Source organism: Chroicocephalus ridibundus, chromosome 4 (genome assembly GCF_963924245.1).
Source record: "Chroicocephalus ridibundus chromosome 4, bChrRid1.1, whole genome shotgun sequence".
In the NCBI taxonomy this organism is placed as follows: Eukaryota; Metazoa; Chordata; class Aves; order Charadriiformes; family Laridae; genus Chroicocephalus; species Chroicocephalus ridibundus.
Genome location: NC_086287.1, coordinates 38,290,822 through 38,308,923, shown reverse-complemented (window position 1 = coordinate 38,308,923; position 18,102 = coordinate 38,290,822). Strand labels below are relative to the sequence as shown.

Genomic DNA, 18,102 nt, shown 5'->3' with positions numbered 1-18,102 from the left:
CAGCTTCTCCCAATGCATATTTTCTTCCCTGATATTTAGAACCAAAAGAAGCTCTAGGTACTGTGGTGGTATGATCAAGCCTATGTTATAAAAGATTGATTTTTTTGGTCAGTAATGCTAGTGCCAAAGACACTGTGAATCCTATTTCTCACAGCGATATAAAATAATAATAATAATATATTTATTTTGAAGTAGAGTAAATTTTCACTCCCTTGAAACACTGGTAATGAATCACACACATTTTTAATAATATATTTATTTTTTCCTAGGATAATGGTATTAATCTTGTGGATTATGTCGTCATATATTACCTACGCCATTGTGACAAGGTAAAAGATTCATTTGCTGTATCAGCCTCTCCAAAAGTAGGTTTCTTTAAGAGATTCTAAAAGGGTTTGTATTAGCTTTCAAAAAATCTGAGCACGGTAGCTCTCATGGAAAAACAAAATCCATTTCTTTTGCTTTCTTAGAATAGTTATGGACCTCAATAGGTCTGAAATTTACTATAGGTTTTATGATAAGGCTTTGGAAAATTTTACATTAACGGTTGAACTAACCACTGCAGGCAGTTGCCTGTGACTGGACAGGTGATCACTCCAGTCCTATCTTCTTAAATCCTGGTTACTGTAACGTTGTAAATCTGGTTCTGATGTGGTAATAACGGAAGACAGAAGTGTGATTTCTCTCTCACGACAGAACACAAGGACAGGTTGGTATTTTAAGAGAGGCGAGTCAGGTGATGGGGATGAAGTTAGAAGTTGAGAATGTGGGAAGAGGTGTGGCTGCTGCTTTGAGTGAGTTACATTTATGAGGCTTTTTGATAGATATCATAAGTGCCTAAAGTTTTTGAGAGGAAAATTTGAACTACTGTCTTTTAAACGACAATATCGCTATTCATTTATTTTAAGTATGTGATTGATATTTTAGAGATTAAGCAGATACCCTTACCAAATCTTTGAATCTAATACTAGTGTAATTTTTCACAGCCCTATGCCTAGTCAAATACAGTTAATTTTACTATTTTTTTTAATTCTTACGTAAGGATGTTGAATTGATGACTAGTCATGAGTGTTTTTTCCAGGAGTAAGACTAAAGTAAGTGAAGGCATTTCTCTGCCCATGGCAGGGGAGTTGGACTAGATGATATTTAAAGGGCCCCCTTCCAACCCAAACCATTCTGTGATTCTGTGATCTCTAACACTGGAGGTTCTGTATGTCAGGAGCCTCTGAAACATCTCCTGGGGATGACCTGTAGAGGAGATAAAAAAACTAGCAGATATGTAGATCTGTATTGACTTTCTTTCTTCTTTTTTTTTTCTTTTTAACTTTTGTTTTTTCTTTTTTTTTCTTTTTTTTCATTGTTGATCAGGGAAATAAAGTGTCATTACTTTAACCTAAGTATACATCTTGTAAAAAGCCTCATAACAAAAACAACTTTTTCTAGCCTGTAATGTTTCTCAGTTCTCAGGGTATTGACATATGTAGTCTTTTCTCCTTTTTTAATAATTTATTTGAATATTTAATATTCCTGCAAACCTTCTACTATGCTGTAATTTTGTTTTAGAGAATTCTGTAAAACAAAATAATTTCTCTTCCTTAGGCAAAAATGGACACAGTAGAAATGTTGTCCACTGTACTTTTTTCCCCCTGAATGTTCCTATGTTTATAATAATAAAATTATTTTTCCACTGTTCACAAAACAGTTAGTTCTCCAATCTATGAGTTTTCCTTTATTACAGACTGAAATCTGTGCACAGATAGTATTTTAAACTCACTAGTATATGCTTATACACAGCAATTTATATTATATTTATATTAAAATATTAATACCATTTATATACTTGTTAAATTTCCACTGGAGATATTGCTTTGAACCGTGTAAATTTTTTTCATTTTGTTTTGGTTTACTTCTGATAATTTTTTCTTACTGTGCTAAAAATAAGGTATATACTTAGGAGTTCCGTACAGACATTAACCCATGTGATTTGTTTAGCCGCCTAGACCTTCAACTGTATGTTTTTATCTGTATAAAATACTTCAGGCAATATATAAATATTGTTTTAAATTTATGCTTATAAAGTGTATGTATATTTAATGAATTGGGAGAGAGTGAAACCACAAACTTTTGGCATAAGATCACTTGTTGCATTAAAATAGGCATTCACAGTTTCTGTTTTTAAGAAACTTCTAATCCCTTATCTAAACCTTTATTGATATAAAATGAACTGAAATGTTGTGAGCTCAATGTTGTTTCATAGTTTAAATTGAACACAGTTTGCTTTGTAACATCTAAAAGGAAGTTTCAACACTCAGAATGGTCAGGATTTCATCTTGAATGATATATATGTTGTTTTAGCAAGAATGATTTAAAATAGATTATCTCTGCCATTTTTTAATAGCGTTTCATAGATGACATTTCAAAAAAAGTAATTTATTTCACTGCAAATGCATTCAGTTTTCATAGTGGCCTGTTTGTTTGTTTGTTTGTTTAGGAAGCAGGAACAGACAAGAGTATTTTTCCTTTACCAGAACCACAGGATTTTTTCCAGGCCTCCCAAGTTAAGTTTGAAGACCTAATAAAAGACTTAAGGAAACTGAAGAGAGATCTAGAAGGTAACTGGGAACTTTCACATTTGTTCTGCTAACAACAAAGTGCCATTTAAAATGTGACCTTTATGAGGTTTTCTTATTGCTAATTAGGTTTATAGTGTTGATTCATTTAGAGTTTTTACGCTGTGGCACAAATTACTCACATAAATTAGGAAGAAAAAAAAAATTCAAACTCTTAATAAAAATGAAAGTAAAGATGCTGAAAAGTAATTCTCCCTTTTACATTTGAAAGGCCCCTAAAGAAATCTTTCTGAAAATTTCTTTAGTTACGTCTGAATTTGCCACTGGCTTCTCCAGAACTGTGTGTTTAACTGTAGATATCTGTTAGTTCCATAACATAAATACTTTTTCAGTACTTGTATAACAACAATTTAACAGCTACAAGAAAGAGTTGAATACTATTAATGTAGAAATAAAACACAGCTTGCCAAGGCACAGCAAAGGGAAATGGAAAGCTCCAGTTCAAAATATTTTCACCCTGGGACATAAAATAAACATTTAAAAATGTTTATTATAAAGAGGGGCTCAGAAACCCAACTCATCTATCAATCAAGGTACTGAGTGGAAATAAAGTAGGAAGGGTTGCTCTCTGTGTTCCAAGTAGTTTCATTTTTATTTTGTGTTTCATATGACTTTCTAAAATAAATCCAGCAAATGATGACTGAATATTTTAAGCCTGTCTTTTTTGTTAAGGAAAAGTTGCTACTTTTACTGAAGCAGTTTTGTGTAGAAAATTGAGTTTAGGAAGAGAATCTGCATAAAAGCCTATAAAAGTTTCTCCGTTTACATTTACATCTCTGCGTCAAAATGGAAGAGTCCTTTTAGAATCAGATTTGAAGAAGATGATTGGTTTTAATTTTTTTTCAAAGTAAGGCAATGAAAACCATTACAAAATAATTTATCCTTACAGTTAGAAATTGCTGGATTAGGTCACTGCCATCTTTAGGATAGTTTCAAAGGTTAACAGTGGTAGGAAAGTATCAGTTGTTGTTTGTTCGACCCGGGCATAAGTGAGTGCTCTATCTCCTCTCATCGCTTGGCCCTGTAAACCCCTTGGCCTGCCCTCTTTTGGGCTAGTTTGTGCAGAAACATGATCTGTGTTTGATCTTGTACTTTTTCAACATGTAGTCCCGCTGTCATGCATCTTAGTCTTGCAGGATCTGCATTGAGGCTGGGACATTCACATCTTATTTGTTCTCCATTGCAAAGACACAGACAGCGCGTAGGAAAAGCTAACACTTTAACCTTAAAATAATAACTGCAGCTTTCTTGTAGTCACCAATTTCTATTTTCTAAAACAAATTTTCTTAGGTATTTGTAGAAAATCTAGAAAAAGTGTTATGTTGAGGGTTTTTTCATAATTCTTCTTTGTAAAGGTGTATTTGAAACCCAGCCAAACCAATTAACATATAAAGTTAATGACAGCAAAGATTTGAAACAAAAAAGGTTGTGGAAATGTTTTCAGATGTTGGTATTTTATCACTTTGAAATATGTAGCAGAATTCTAACAAGCATTCCTGCGATTAGTTTCTCTTATATTTAAACAAAGAAACAATTACTCATATAAAAATGCTGTATCTCTTTCAAACATTCCCTTTCAAATTTTTTTCTTCAGATAATGCTGTAGTTTATTTTTAAATCAAAATTTTAATTGAAGAGGTTATAATTTTAACACGTACAACAAAGATTTGATGAGTCTCTGTAGTTTATTGTAGCCATTAAAAAGTTGTGGCTGCTGGCAGAATACCAGTGAAAGTCTAAAGCTGAAACAGATGTGAGTAGCAGAAACCAAGTCCAGAGAAGCGTCAGGCCCAGCTATCCAGACAGGCGCGGCCCTTCAGATGTAAATAATTTGAACAATATTAACTGGGGCTGCCTGTGTTATAGGGTACATTGGATTTGTTTCACAGTTTGGTTGGCTAAGGTAGTCTTAAGCAGATTACCTTGGAAGTGGGATGAGACAAAGGTGGTAAATGAAAGAGGGGTTTTCTTGTGTGCCGTTAGGAAATGAACTAATGTTCCTGTTAGTGAATTACTTTTTTTCTGAGACTTGTACAGGATTATTAAAAAAAAAGATAAATATCAACTCTTGTGCCTGAAATGGCAATTTTGATAGACGCTTTACGTAATAGTTGTCTTTAGTATTTAAAAATATTTTCTACTAGTTTATCAAGGCATTCATTTATCTTTCTATCACGGGTATTAACATAGGAAAGACTGAGTTATCATGAGTGGCATGTCTTAATGGTGTAAACCTCTGGTTTGAAATACTTAGACACTGTGGAACCAAAAGTTCAAATCTAGATGGAGCACAAACCCTTTCATCCTTTTCAGATAAACAGATTGAGTTCCATACAATTTGCTATTTTGAAGTCTTTCAGATTAGACTTTAAAGGGACAGACTAACTTTAGTCTAAAAGGATTAGACTAAAGTTTGGCTCAAAAATTCAAACAAATTTTTGGACAGCATTAATCCAACAGGTTTTTAACACATATTCCAGAACAAACTTTGTAATCACAAGTGTTTTCAGGTTAAAAAGAATGACAAAAAAAAGTATGCATTTAATATAGGCTTTTAAGGGGAAAGAAGTGCAAAAGAATGCAATATTAAATAGTGAGATGAAAAATTTTAGGCTGAAATCTGGTTCCACTTTAAAGTCACAGGAAAAAGAAATGTTTTCTGTAAGCTCAGGTTTTCACTCGAGGTTAGTACGGTCAGTGTATTTCCAAGGTTTTCTAATATTACACAGTAGCATAAGCAGATACATTTATTCGTTTAACAGGTATTAGCTTTCCAGTTTATATTTATGGAAAAAAAACTTTTTGCTTTGCATCAATATTTTCAGATTGTAAAATATCTTATTCCTTGTCTGGGGCAATGATTTACGCTTTTTCCTTTCCCTATGACAAAACATGATTTCCCTTCTAGTCTAGACAATGGCACTTGATTGGTATTCTTCTGGAATGAGCACAAAATGTTTGAAATATGTAATCATAAGGAGATTTTTAGAAAGAAAGCCACTTTAACAAAGCATGGTAGACTTGCATAGGTTTTACCATGAACCTTTTATTTCTTTCTCTCCAAAGTTGAACAATCTTAATAATTCAAAATTAGTTGCACTGTAGATTGTTTCCATCTGTCATACTCATTGGTCTTCTTTGCAATACAGTTTGTAAAATTTTAAAATGCTGCTCCATTAGTCATAAGGAAGCAATATTAGATTCCTTGTATCATTTACTGATATGTTCATTGTAACTTCTTAGTATTCTTGACCTTAACAACTGATAGAGCAAAGATACTTATTGAATGCTTAAAAGTGGGAACCAAGGTAGGTCCACTCTTGAAAGTATTCAGTCACACCTTTATTTCTCATAATCAAATTTCCTATGAGATTGTAACAGTCTGATCCCATTGAAAATCCACATACCTTTTGCAATATCTCTTCTGTCATCATCACCAGTAGAGATATTGGTTGCCATTTTCATACTAATATTTTTCAGTACTGTATATACGTTTTAAATTTTTACTAACTTAAATGAGTGTATATGAGTATATATGTAGGTGTTTACACACACATCTACATGACTGAAAAGAAGTAATTTAATCTGGAATAGAAACAAGACTTCATGGATCAGCTACCTATAATAATCAGTTGGTTTTCACTACTCCAGGAGACGAGGTTTCAAACTGGGGGCCCCTTAACCTAATTGTTGACAGGTTTGTATCTTGCATAAGTATGTTACCTCCAACTTTTCCACATTTAAGTAGTGGAACTTCATGAAAACTTCAGCTTATGTCAAACCCATCTTGTAAAATTGTATAACCCTTATAAAAAGATAAAAGGGAAGCAAGTAAAACTATGCATGAAAAGTTGAGAAATGATGATGTTATATTGGCTGTTTTCGTGTTATTTTTCAAACAGAAGCATTACAAGCATCTTCAAATCATAGAGAAATGCGGGTTGTTTGGTTGGAAGGTGCCTCTGGAAGTCCTGTGGTCCAAAGCCTTTGGGCAGGACTATATTCACATTTAGATCAGGTTGAACAGGGCCTTAGCCAGCTCAGTTTTGAATGTAAGAACGGAAATTCCAACACCTCTCTGGGCACCTGTTCTAGTGCTGAATCACTGTCTTGAATATTTTTCCTTATCCCTTGTGAGAATTTCCTCTCCTGCAACTTGTGACTATTGCTGCTTTTTCTTTAGAGATTCATTTCTGAGAAAAGTCTGTCTCCATCTTCTCTATAGCTATTTGTTAGATAGTTGAAACGAAAAACATTCCCAAATGGCAGCATGACAAGATTTGTATTCTTTTTCAGATATGAATGTGTGTGTATATATATTCATACATATATATAATCTTTTTCATAGAAACAGATCCAGTGCACGGGGTGCAACTAGCATGGCGTTGCCTTACTGATACCAGTATCATAGCTAATTAACCCTGTCTCTTAGCATGGCTGACTAGACTGTTGCAACTAAACTGTTGCTCTACATTGCTCTCATTCAGTGCCTCTTCAGGGACCTTTGTGCCACATTATGTTGCAAAGCGGATGTGTGTTACAAAATTAAGACAAGAATGGAAGCGAATTTAGAAATGAGAAATTGAAAAGGGTCACTTATTCTCGATTCTTGTAGCCACTGTCACTACAAATAGAGACGAGGAAGCTGCAGAAAGAAAAAATCATCAGTTGATGCTTACTTAAGACTAAAACTCTGTGATTTTCCTGTTTTAAAATTCTGAACATCTGTTTTTATCAATGTTTATAAGGGAATATGTTTACCGATAGGAAAATATACAAAAGCAGAAAAGTTTAATCATTATTATTCACAAGAAGTTAATTTCGAATTCTTAAATGTGTGTGTTCCCATCAGAGTCTTCAAACTGAGTTGAATTTTTTTGCAACGAAATGTCACTAATTAATTAAATGTCAGTAATAAACCGCTTTTTTTTTCTAGAGATTGATGTTTTCAATTAGTGAATTGGGACATTTTCAGCTTTTGTTGGATTTCTACGTAAGCAGGAGTGGACAAATTAATTTAACGTGTTATTATTTATTCAGATAGTTAAATATTTAGTTCATACATAATATGGCCTTAGATAATGGAGTCAAGTTTTAATATAATCACGATACAATAGTTATCAATACAGTAATGATTTCAATGTTGACAGGTTTTGTCTCTTGTTTGATTTGCTTTATAGACAGTAAGGTTACTGGATCACATCATGAAAATTCTAAAATTCTATTGTATCAGTTTGAGTGTTAACTTTCTAAATAATTCATTGGATCAATAGATATTTCTCAATAAGAGGTGATTGTTTATTCGTTACAAGGGGTCAGTATTCAAAATGTATCAAAGGCTTTTTTCTAAAATATTTGCAGCCAAATGAAGCCTTAGTCTAATTAAAACGAAATGTTTTAGGTCAATTTAAAACTGGGATTTAGGCATCTGAGTCACATATATGTTCTAGAAAAATTTTCCCAGCAGAAGCAGAGAAGTTGTATGATACTTTCCAGGAACTAGTCACATTGATTTTCTTCATGTTAGTTATACTTCTAAATTTTAAAATTCACCTTAAAATTTTGGAAGTGCGGGCAAATAGAAATTTGAACTGGGTGGTGGAACATGAGGAGCCAAATAGGTGCATGTGTTATTTCTTTCGGCATTAGATGAAATGGAGCACATTGTTTTGTAGCTAGTGAGCAGCGCTATATTTTTGCACTGTCCAACGTTTAAAAGATGTATTCTGAGGCAATACCGAGTGGTGTAAGGAAAAGAGCAAAGGGCAGCTTCGTACAGGAACAGTCAACAAAACTCTTTTCCTTCTCAGAGTTTTCTGACCCCTTTTTGAATAGCCTCTTGCCTCAGCAGGATGAGATATATTTCAGTTTGTTTTGATTTGGCGAAGATACAACACAGGCATTAAAAAACACATTTTGTATATGTGCACTGGATTCTATTTTACAATAAAACTAACATTTTGACAGTGTTGCATTGGTAATGTTCATATGTGAATACATTAAGTGGAAATTTTCCTAAGTGGATCATTTCTTCAAATTCCATTAGATTTTCTAGTTTGTGATAATAGAGAATAGTATGGAATGGTTTTAATAAGATTCAGAAATATAATAGAGGAGCAAAGCAATGACGCTTTAGAAGAGTTTATTCCGTGGAAGCAGATGTCTGCATGTGTGCACAAAGGCGAGGGAGAAAGCTTTCTGTTGGTTAAACAATGGCATGCTGTTAATTTTTTCTTTTATATTTTTTTTCTTTGGCTAAAGAATCCTCGGAAAATTCTTGTTAAAAATCATGCTGCAAACGCTAAGATTCTAAAATGAATCTTGGAAATACCACAGTTATGATTTTCTGTGCACTTTTCCGTGTGCCCTTTTAGATAAATAAATAAATATATGTATGCGTGTGTGTGTTAAGCATTAGTTATATAACTATGTAGTATACATCTGGGAGCAGGTAGTGTACATCTGGGAACAGGAGAAATATTGTCCCTATCAATGTGTATGATGGATAATGAATGATGTAATTTGGAGGGTGTGTAATACTAGCATTGGGAGGAACAGTGACTTCATATTTATGGATCTCATCGGCTTTACCTCTTTGAGGGAGTAAAAGAAAAGGCAGATTTGTGCTAGAATTGAGGTGGTCACTTACGTATTTACTGCCAAAGATCAAAGATTGAAAGTACATTAATTCAGACAGAGGGATACAAATTAGGAGTTGTGAGGCTAATTAGCACTTTAAGAAGTCTTCTTGCTAATATTGTAGGTAGTTTATGAATTTACATGATTTTAAATCTAAGCAGGATGCTCTAGCTGAACTAAAGCCATAAACATGGTAGAAGAATTAATTAGGTGGAACTTTATGATCTGTCTTGCACAGAAAATCAGAGATCCAGCAGTACACAGGGAAACAGGAGATCACTTCTCCAGCTTCTACAATTTCAGCTCATAAACGTACTGTTTCAGCCATTGCCCAGCAATTCTCTTCTACAGTACACTAAGTAATAATGTGTTTGTGTGTTTGAAAGGTCTTTTTTTTTTCCCTAGCACTCTGAAAATCTTAGCTCATCTGATTAAAAATATTATTATTGCTCCCTAAAAATTTTGTCTTCCTCTAAATTAGCCAGACAAGGCTCTTCAATTTCAAAATATTAATTTTTTTTACTGTTCAGACAGAAGGGAAATGTTCCCATTTCTCAGCGGGTTCTACTAGCGCACATTTCTACACTCCTGACAGATCTTAATGATGTGTGGAGGTCTGCATGTTCGGATCTTGACACTAAACCAAAACTTATAATGTGTGCTGGAATCACTTAAAGAATCTTACAAAGACTTGACTGGAAAATTATGAGGGTTCAGTCATTATATTCATTTATATGTGCTGTGCAGTCTGTTGCAGTATGCTTCTCTGCTGAAGGGTGCGCTGAATGTAAACTAGCATTTCAGAGAGAATACATTAACCAGAGTCTCAGATACGTTGCTATGGTGTGAAAAATATTTAGTTTTACTAGCAATCTTTGTTCATTTTGTTAAATGTATTCTTAGAAAACAATCTTAACAGAAAGGTTTTTAAATGATTTATATAAAATGTTGACACGCTTTGACAAAACGAGGAGCAGAAAAATTTTTTTCTTTTTGGGTTACTTGGAACTCATATAGGCCTGAGAGTTCCTCTGCATGCCATCACCTACTGTAGAAATTTGAAATGTTGTTAAACTTAAAAGAAATAAACAAAAAACCCTCACAAGTCTTAAATCTGAAAGACAAAGCCAGAATATCTGATCAAATTTGTGAGAATTGTTGAGATGTCTGACTCTCGGCTTCCATTAGATCTCCGTTAGAGCAGGTGAACTTTAGAGGCTGTTTTGTATGCCGCTAATTCAATTATTTCACTTTCCTCAGTTTAGGACTTACCACTGAAATGGTTTTGTCTCTCATTTATATGTGAGAGCTTAAGCACCTAAAGAGATACTTGTTTCTGTGTGTCACAAGGAAAATGTATTTCAAACAAAGATTGGACTGTTTACAGTTTTACTTATTAGCTTCTATCCTTGGAAATGTTTTTTTTAAGAAAAATGAATTATTAATGAGTGACGAAAATAATTGTGCATAGAAGCACATTTCTTCTTCTAAATTAACTGAAAGTAACTTCGCAGAACAGTAACTATGCAAACGATTAATAGGTTAGAATGGTGTATTTAGTTTTATGTGTGCTAAAACTTTTTTGCATTAAATTCTTGATCCTTACTTAAAGCAATAAAAATAAAGCTTGAGAATAGAGTACCACCACAATTTGATCCCCTTCTGTATTTTTCTCAGATACTTTTGTCTCAGAAAACCTCACACCCCACTTCATGGCATTTCCCTGTTTTGTTCAAAGGCTTTTGTGTTAGTCAACCCATCTCTGGCTGGGGTGCTAATGCTTTGAACCTTTGTGTGTTGCCATCATTGAGATGTGTACTGATTATCAATGTGTGTCAAAAAATGCAAATAAAATACTGTCCTGAAACTTTTCTGGGTCAGTTGCAGCATAACCGCTTGCAGTTAGAAGCGGTCACATTTCTTACACTCTACTCCAAAGGAATCAAGATAAATCTCTTCCCTTCTTCTCCACATTTATTTAAAATTTGTCTGAAAAGAAACATTTACTTGCAAGGTTATACATAAGCACAAGAGCTGTAGGTGGCACGGATATAATGGATTGTAATAAGGATAACATTCTTAGGTGCATGCCTGCAGTAAATACGTATCAAAGTTGTGTGGAATAACAAAAGCATATAACCAAATCCCACAACAGTGTCTAACGGGTAATCGTGCATCTCCTGTAACTTTTTGTTTAACTTGGAAAGTTGTTTGCAAGTAAAAAAATGTGATAAAGCAAAACCAAGCTAAATCATGAGGAAGTTATATAGCACTTGCTGAATAATTTAAATGTATGTGTTTTATCTGAAGTTTATTAGATTCCTATTTGAGTATGTAGGCCCAAGTAGTGTAACAGGCTTCTGCACTGTAAAAAATCATGGATCCTCTCGTACAGAAATTTGGGGTTATTTAGTGCTCCATTGAATTTTTTTGCAGTACGGTTTCAAATCCCCTTTGAAACAGAAAAGGTAAGGGTTCTAAAAAAGAATTATCAAATAGTAATCCTCCTTTCAAAGATAAGGCTGCATTATAACAAGAAAATAAAATAGCAAGCTTAGCAGTATAACCTGCCAGGCGCTGAACGGACCTGGTGGGGCGGGAGGGAGGGGGGGGATGTTTAACAGCTTTCACAGCATAACTCATGGGGGATAGTGTCAGTGACAGGTTTATAGGAATTCATGGTGTCGATACTTGGTTTCACTGTCAGGATGATTCCTGTAAATGCTACTGGTAGGTTCTGGTGAGTAAGTAGTTAGTAATTTACTGTTATCAACATTAAACTATTTCTGGTTTTGCGTTTACTTTAAAAATGGTGCTTAAAAAATTCCAAATCCTGTCTGATTGACACTGAAATGCTCTTTACGTGAAAGTTTGTTTATGGGCAGTGATTCTTTTGACAGATTTACAAGTGTCTGTGGAGTTTTAAAGGACGATTGCCCAATAGGCATTAAGTGAGAGACATTCTATTTTGTAAATATTTTCACTTATATTGGGGATTTTTAAAGAACTTTTTGAGCCAAGTACTACATTAAATCTGAAGACAGTGGCAAACTGATAATCAGCAGTTTCCAGCTTTGTTTTAATATTTTGCTAATGGTTTCCATTTCTGTGGCCAAGATTTGCAGTGGGTGAAGTATGATGTACATCCAACAATCTGTAAGGGCTTTCAAATACTTTCGCACACTCATATTTTCTTTTTTTGCAATAGCTCATTTAGAAATAAACAATTTTCAAAGTAGCATATTACATTTAATTTCACTAACATACAGTGCATACCAAGAAATAGACCAAAAGCTTATTACAGTAATGGAGAATTTGCATCTGTTTGAACTCAGTAATGCTGAAACAGGTTGTTTATTTTCTCAAAGGATTATTTTGGAGTGAGATGGTGAGAGAAGTGTACATGTGGGGTGTTAGCTATCAGATTCCCCAGATTTCCTTCAGATTCCTCAGAATTTCAGAAAGAAATTTTTTTCAGAAAGCTTTTCAGAATCTATTTCAAAGAAGGGATCAATAATAGGATCCTCTACCTCAGAATAATTCTAATAAAAACCTTGCCAAAATATTTTTATTTTTAAAAAGAAGGGGTTCCTATTAAATATGGGAAAAAATATATTAAAAATATTTTAAAAATCATGTAATGTTCCCTCACACATTATAGCATTTTTAGCAAAGAAAATCAGGGCAGCTGATGGAACAGGACCTTTCAGTTTTCATTTTTTAATTTTAATGTAATGTTTGGCATGACTTCGTAATTTTATTATTTTTAAACAATATATTTCCAGCAAATTTTTGACTAAACAAAAAAAAGAAACCTTATATAACAGGAAATTCAATGAATGTTAATTAACAGAAACCTTTATATTTTTATATTTTATATTTATATTTTATATTTTGGAGGTTGGTCTAGATGATCTCCAAAGGTCACTTCCAACCCATGCAGTTCTGTGATTCTCTGATATTATGTTGTGTAGAACTGAGGCAGATCATAGAGTTATATGGTAGCCATATATTTCACCAATATTACAAACCTATATTGACAAAGACCAGCTGACTTTAATATGTAGAATTACAACTGCCATTTTGATCAAAACCTTTGATTTAACCCTGTCATGAAAATCTTTTTCCTCTTCCAAGTGCGTCTTTATTTGTATCTGACTTGTGAGTCCTTTGAACACACTTCCACCATTCTTTGCCATATCCATCCCCAGGCAAATTTGATGATGTTCCAGAGTTCTTCAGCCTAAAAGATACATCTGGTTGGTGGTCCTAGCCATCATTTTCTTACAGGTATTGGGCAAGGAATCATTATTCTGCATAGGACATTTCAGTATTGAAGGGAAGACTGAGACTGGAGAGATTTCAGCAGGAATACAAAATTTTTGAGACTGCAGTTCAGCTGAAGTTCATGACCACCTTCAGCCAGTCACTCCGTACCTATGTGATGTTTCTAATTTTTAATGTTATCAAGTAAATAAATTCAAGTTTTATTTCAGTGCAATTGACTTTAAACAGAACTAGTTAACCTTCAGTTGCCCACAGGTACTTACTTGTTTGTAGACCAAAAGTATAGGTTATTGAGTGAAGTATAACCTAAATTCAGAGTCAGATAAAGGAGAATTAAGCAGTATAGGGCAAATAAATTGCATTTGTGATTAACAGATTTTCACTTCATCACCTTTGTCCTTAATTCCTTTAGCTCAAAGCTAAAACTTTCTCAGACCCCTTCAGTCTGTTTTGGCAGTTATCTGAAAGAACTTCAGGAAGTAAACTGATAAATTTTAGTTTTAGGTTTAGATAGATATCATCTAGATAAATATCGTCAGCAGAGAGAATCATCCAAAGGTCTCTTTTTAAGGCTTTCCAATAATGTAAATTCTTAGAGTCTGACAGCATTTACTCAACTTCTTTTGTCTCTTTCAGTTTCATTGTTTCAAGATGACTTAAGCAATGCAAACTGGTATCTCATCACATTTCATCTCATATCAAACTTTCAGAGTTTTATTCAGCACCCCGATTCATTTATTTTATGTTATCTGGCTCATTTGCTCTTCTTTTCTGTGCCTTTCTTCTTACTCTTCCTTTCCCCTCATGCCAAATGTTGACCACCTTGTTAAGGACTTTAGTGTTCTTCTTAAGAATTCACTACCAAAATCAGCTTTTTCTCTATACATTGGTACTTCTTCTTGTCCATATTTTTTTCCGGTAGCTTTTGTCATATGATTAAGGTTAATGTTAGTTGTCTTTATTTTAAAAAAAATATTGAAGTGGTTTTATATGTGCTTTATTTTTAATATAGAAACAATTAATCCTAGTCTTGGTCATTTAAATATTTACATGGGACATATCTGAGTAACTTTTCTAAATCTTGTGTTATTAAAGCTCATAGGAAGCATCTAGGAAGCTTTTAATACTCTAGACAATGCAATAGCCACACCATATGATTGGGAAAACACCTTTCTAGAGTATGTTTAGATATTACTGTAGCTACAAGCTTACTATTATAATACATGTTCATAGAAATCTACTTCTGTATAGATGTATACAAATTTATTTATATAAGATTATTATAAAATAATTATTGGCTTGCAATCATTGCAACCTTACATGTTTGTAGTAATCATGTGCATTCTATAGTCACTGTATTAAACTTTTGTAATTTTATATTTATCTAAAATAATTTCCAAATATTGCCTTATATAATTTTCTGTAGATTTTTTTTTAAACACAAAGAAAAAATGCAAACCTGTAGCTGATACTTTGTTCAAACTTCCAGTCAGAAATGTAACAATATTGGCTCAGTTTTTTTGCTAGATTTTTTCCCCTATACAATTTTAATGTGTCCATCTTTTTCCAAATGAAGTGTTACAATTTGCTTGAATAGCTATAGAAATCTCCTTCTGCTTCTACAAACATAAATGTTAATTATACATACATTTCATTCAGTGTATGATAACAGTCATGGAAAGTTCAGATTTTGCATGGTAAGAGGCATGTATCATAAGAAAATGATCTTTAGAAGTCACATAAACTTCCCTAATTTCTGATTTGTTTTGCTTAATTTAATTAAAGACACATAACTGAGCAGCTAATAAAAGAGTTTCTTTCCCAATCTGTTGTGTTTAAATTAACACTTCATTCTGCCTGCTGTCTGGCGTACAAAAAAATATCCATTAACTTTTCTCTGAACAGTTTCAAAGGCCTGTCTTATGATAAAGGTTGCAAGACTAGAGATTAAAGATAAACTTAGACTCTAGCACAGGCCATTTTACATAAGCTCTGGAGCTCCCCAGTAATGTCATAGTCCACAACCTACTTGAGTCGTGGAGGGATGCTAGATTAAAAGATACACTTTGGTGGGAACAATTATCTTTTCAACAGTTTTCCATAACAACTGTCCGAATGTTTTTCTGATCCCAATTAATTGAAAAGCTGTCTTTTTGTAAATCCTGATGGTCCAAGAGTGTTACAGGCACACTACTAGTTGTCCAATAAAATGTATGCATCTGTTTTCGAACTTCCAGTGACTTTTTTCACTGCACTGCAAACTTACATTAACAGGACATTTTAGTTACAAATTCTCAACTTGTTTCCACAGTTTTATACTAATTTTTGCTGCAGTAAGTTGAATTATATAATGGTGGTAGCAATATGGTGTGAATATGTTTCATGCAGCCAAACTGTAACTCTTGTGTTTAACTCCAAAATAAATTTCCACCTAAATTTAACTTCTTGGGAATGAAGAGTTGTGGGGGGAAAAAAATCTTATAGTAGTTCATAAATTCAGTTGCTAAATGGAAGGTAATTGCATTTTGATTTCTAACAGTCTCATTTCATCTTTAATGTGGAACGCTGGGATCTACAAAGTTTACTAGAAGTTATAGGAATGTTAAAATTCATTGGCAAATAACCTGGAGTTTTTAGAAACTGGCGTGGCATCAGGTCTTAAAATAACAGACAGATTAAACAGTAAAAAAAAATGCAGTTATGTGTAATTTACCTTTCTCACAGGCTGCTATTTCATATCATGGCCTGGAATTTGAATGCTTAAGTAAAGCTGAATTCCTGTATTTGTGTTAGGAAAAATGGTTGAGTATAGGATGCTTGGCATTGATTGACTAAAATCAGTCCAGATACAAGGCATGCTCCACTCACCACAGAAAGAAAGTGTAGAGTTTTAAATACCATCTAGAATTTGTGTGTGAGGCAAGCTGTGTCAGTGGCAAGTCTCAGCAAACGGCTGGAGTTTTAGGACAAAGTCATTACTAAAGACAAATTCCACTCTTTAAACACATATAGAATTTTCTATTTGATGTGCTAGACTGGTATTAGTATTTTTTATTTTAATGTAATTGCTGGATTCCTTAGTGCTTATTTATTTCCATTTCATCTGAAGTAAGTCTGGGTGACTAATTTAGATGTAGTCTTCTACAGTGTTGACATCTACTTCTGGTAAACAAATTCCGCCACAAATGTCTCTCAACTTCTTTTTGTAGCCTCTGAAAAACAGATGAAGTTAGTTTGCAGAGAGTCTTCTGAAGAGCATCTCCAGCCCTTCAAGGAGAAATTAGAGGAATTCTTCCAGAAAGGTAACCACATTTGAAAAAGAAAATATTATTGGTAAATAGTGTAGTGGTTTACAAAGTTATACATAATGTAAGCTGCATTAACTATCTGTTGCCTCCGAAAATTCCTACTAACTGTTATGGGTTATATTCCTAATATGCCTAATATATGTTAAGAATAATGGTTATGCAGATCTCGGACATCAGTTGTCAAAGATAATTGTTCCCTTCATCTCACCCATTTCCTATTGATTATTTTCTGCTTTGTTCTTTAATCATCATAGAGCAAATCAGAGGGAATATAAAGCTTCACATTTATAAAAGACTAGAATGAAAAATACCCTTCTAGAAAAAGTTCACATATGTACATGAAGTAATGGCATCTTTTATCAATAGTGTGGGCTTATGAACTGACTAATTCAGATTTAAAGATTTTTGTCTTTTGTGAGACAGAAATAGGTGTAAGGAAGTGTTTTACCAGTCTAGAGTCCGAAGACAGCAGGGGTGGGATCCAAGGTACAATTTGATCATCAGTTCAAGGCAATGTAAACACCAGTTGCTGTTTTTGAAAAGAACAGTCCTGCTTTCTCGTTTTTCCCAGCCTATGTGTTCCCAGTCACCTGCTTCTGCCAGCAGCATTGTCTCTAGAGCTGTGCAAAATAGATAAGGGAATAGATGCCCTTATCCCCTGCCCCCAGGTGTAGGAGTACAGAGTATTTGGGTAAACAGAGTAAGTGCTGCATTTCTGATTTCTATATTAAGAATTGTTCAGAATAAAGCATTACCAAAGGGCTACTATTTCTCACAGAAATCGTGAACAGTTTAACAATTTAGTGTTTGAGAAGTCAAGTGAACTACCTGAATCCACTAATCTAGGCAAAATGTTTACTTACTCTTAGTGATCATTCAGATTGTTCTAATAATTTATGAATTAGCTAGTCCTTTTTATAAAGATTGTCCTGATGTCTTTTTAATAACTTTATTTCATGAGGCTACCTTATTAAATACTTCGATAAGTGAAAACAGGATGTTTTAAAAGTATCAGTCTCTGTTAAATTGTACTGTTAAATAAACTAATATTCTTCCTCACCCTTTTCCCAGGCTATGGAGCTCAATTGATATATTTATTTGATATATTTTTTCTTTTAGTTGCAAGTGTACTTGGACAGTATTAAAGCTGCAAATTTCTTGCCACAGAACTTGTAAAACAAAAAAAAGTATAATGGAAATCTTTATGTCATTGCAGGACAGCTGTATTGTCTTTCCAA

The 18,102-nt window shown here is 33.6% G+C and overlaps 1 protein-coding gene across 5 annotated transcripts in view; it reads left to right on the top strand.

Moving 5' to 3' along the window:
* The window catches only part of FMN1 (formin 1), a 208,423-nt gene that overhangs the window by 143,619 nt on the left and 46,702 nt on the right, over nucleotides 1–18,102 (top strand). For all 5 annotated transcript variants that reach the window (XM_063332259.1, XM_063332260.1, XM_063332258.1 and 2 more), the window contains 3 exons: nucleotides 270–329; nucleotides 2,492–2,612; nucleotides 16,766–16,858. In XM_063332259.1, the coding sequence (XP_063188329.1) occupies nucleotides 270–329; nucleotides 2,492–2,612; nucleotides 16,766–16,858 (274 nt within the window). The remainder of the gene's footprint in view (nucleotides 1–269; nucleotides 330–2,491; nucleotides 2,613–16,765; nucleotides 16,859–18,102) is intronic.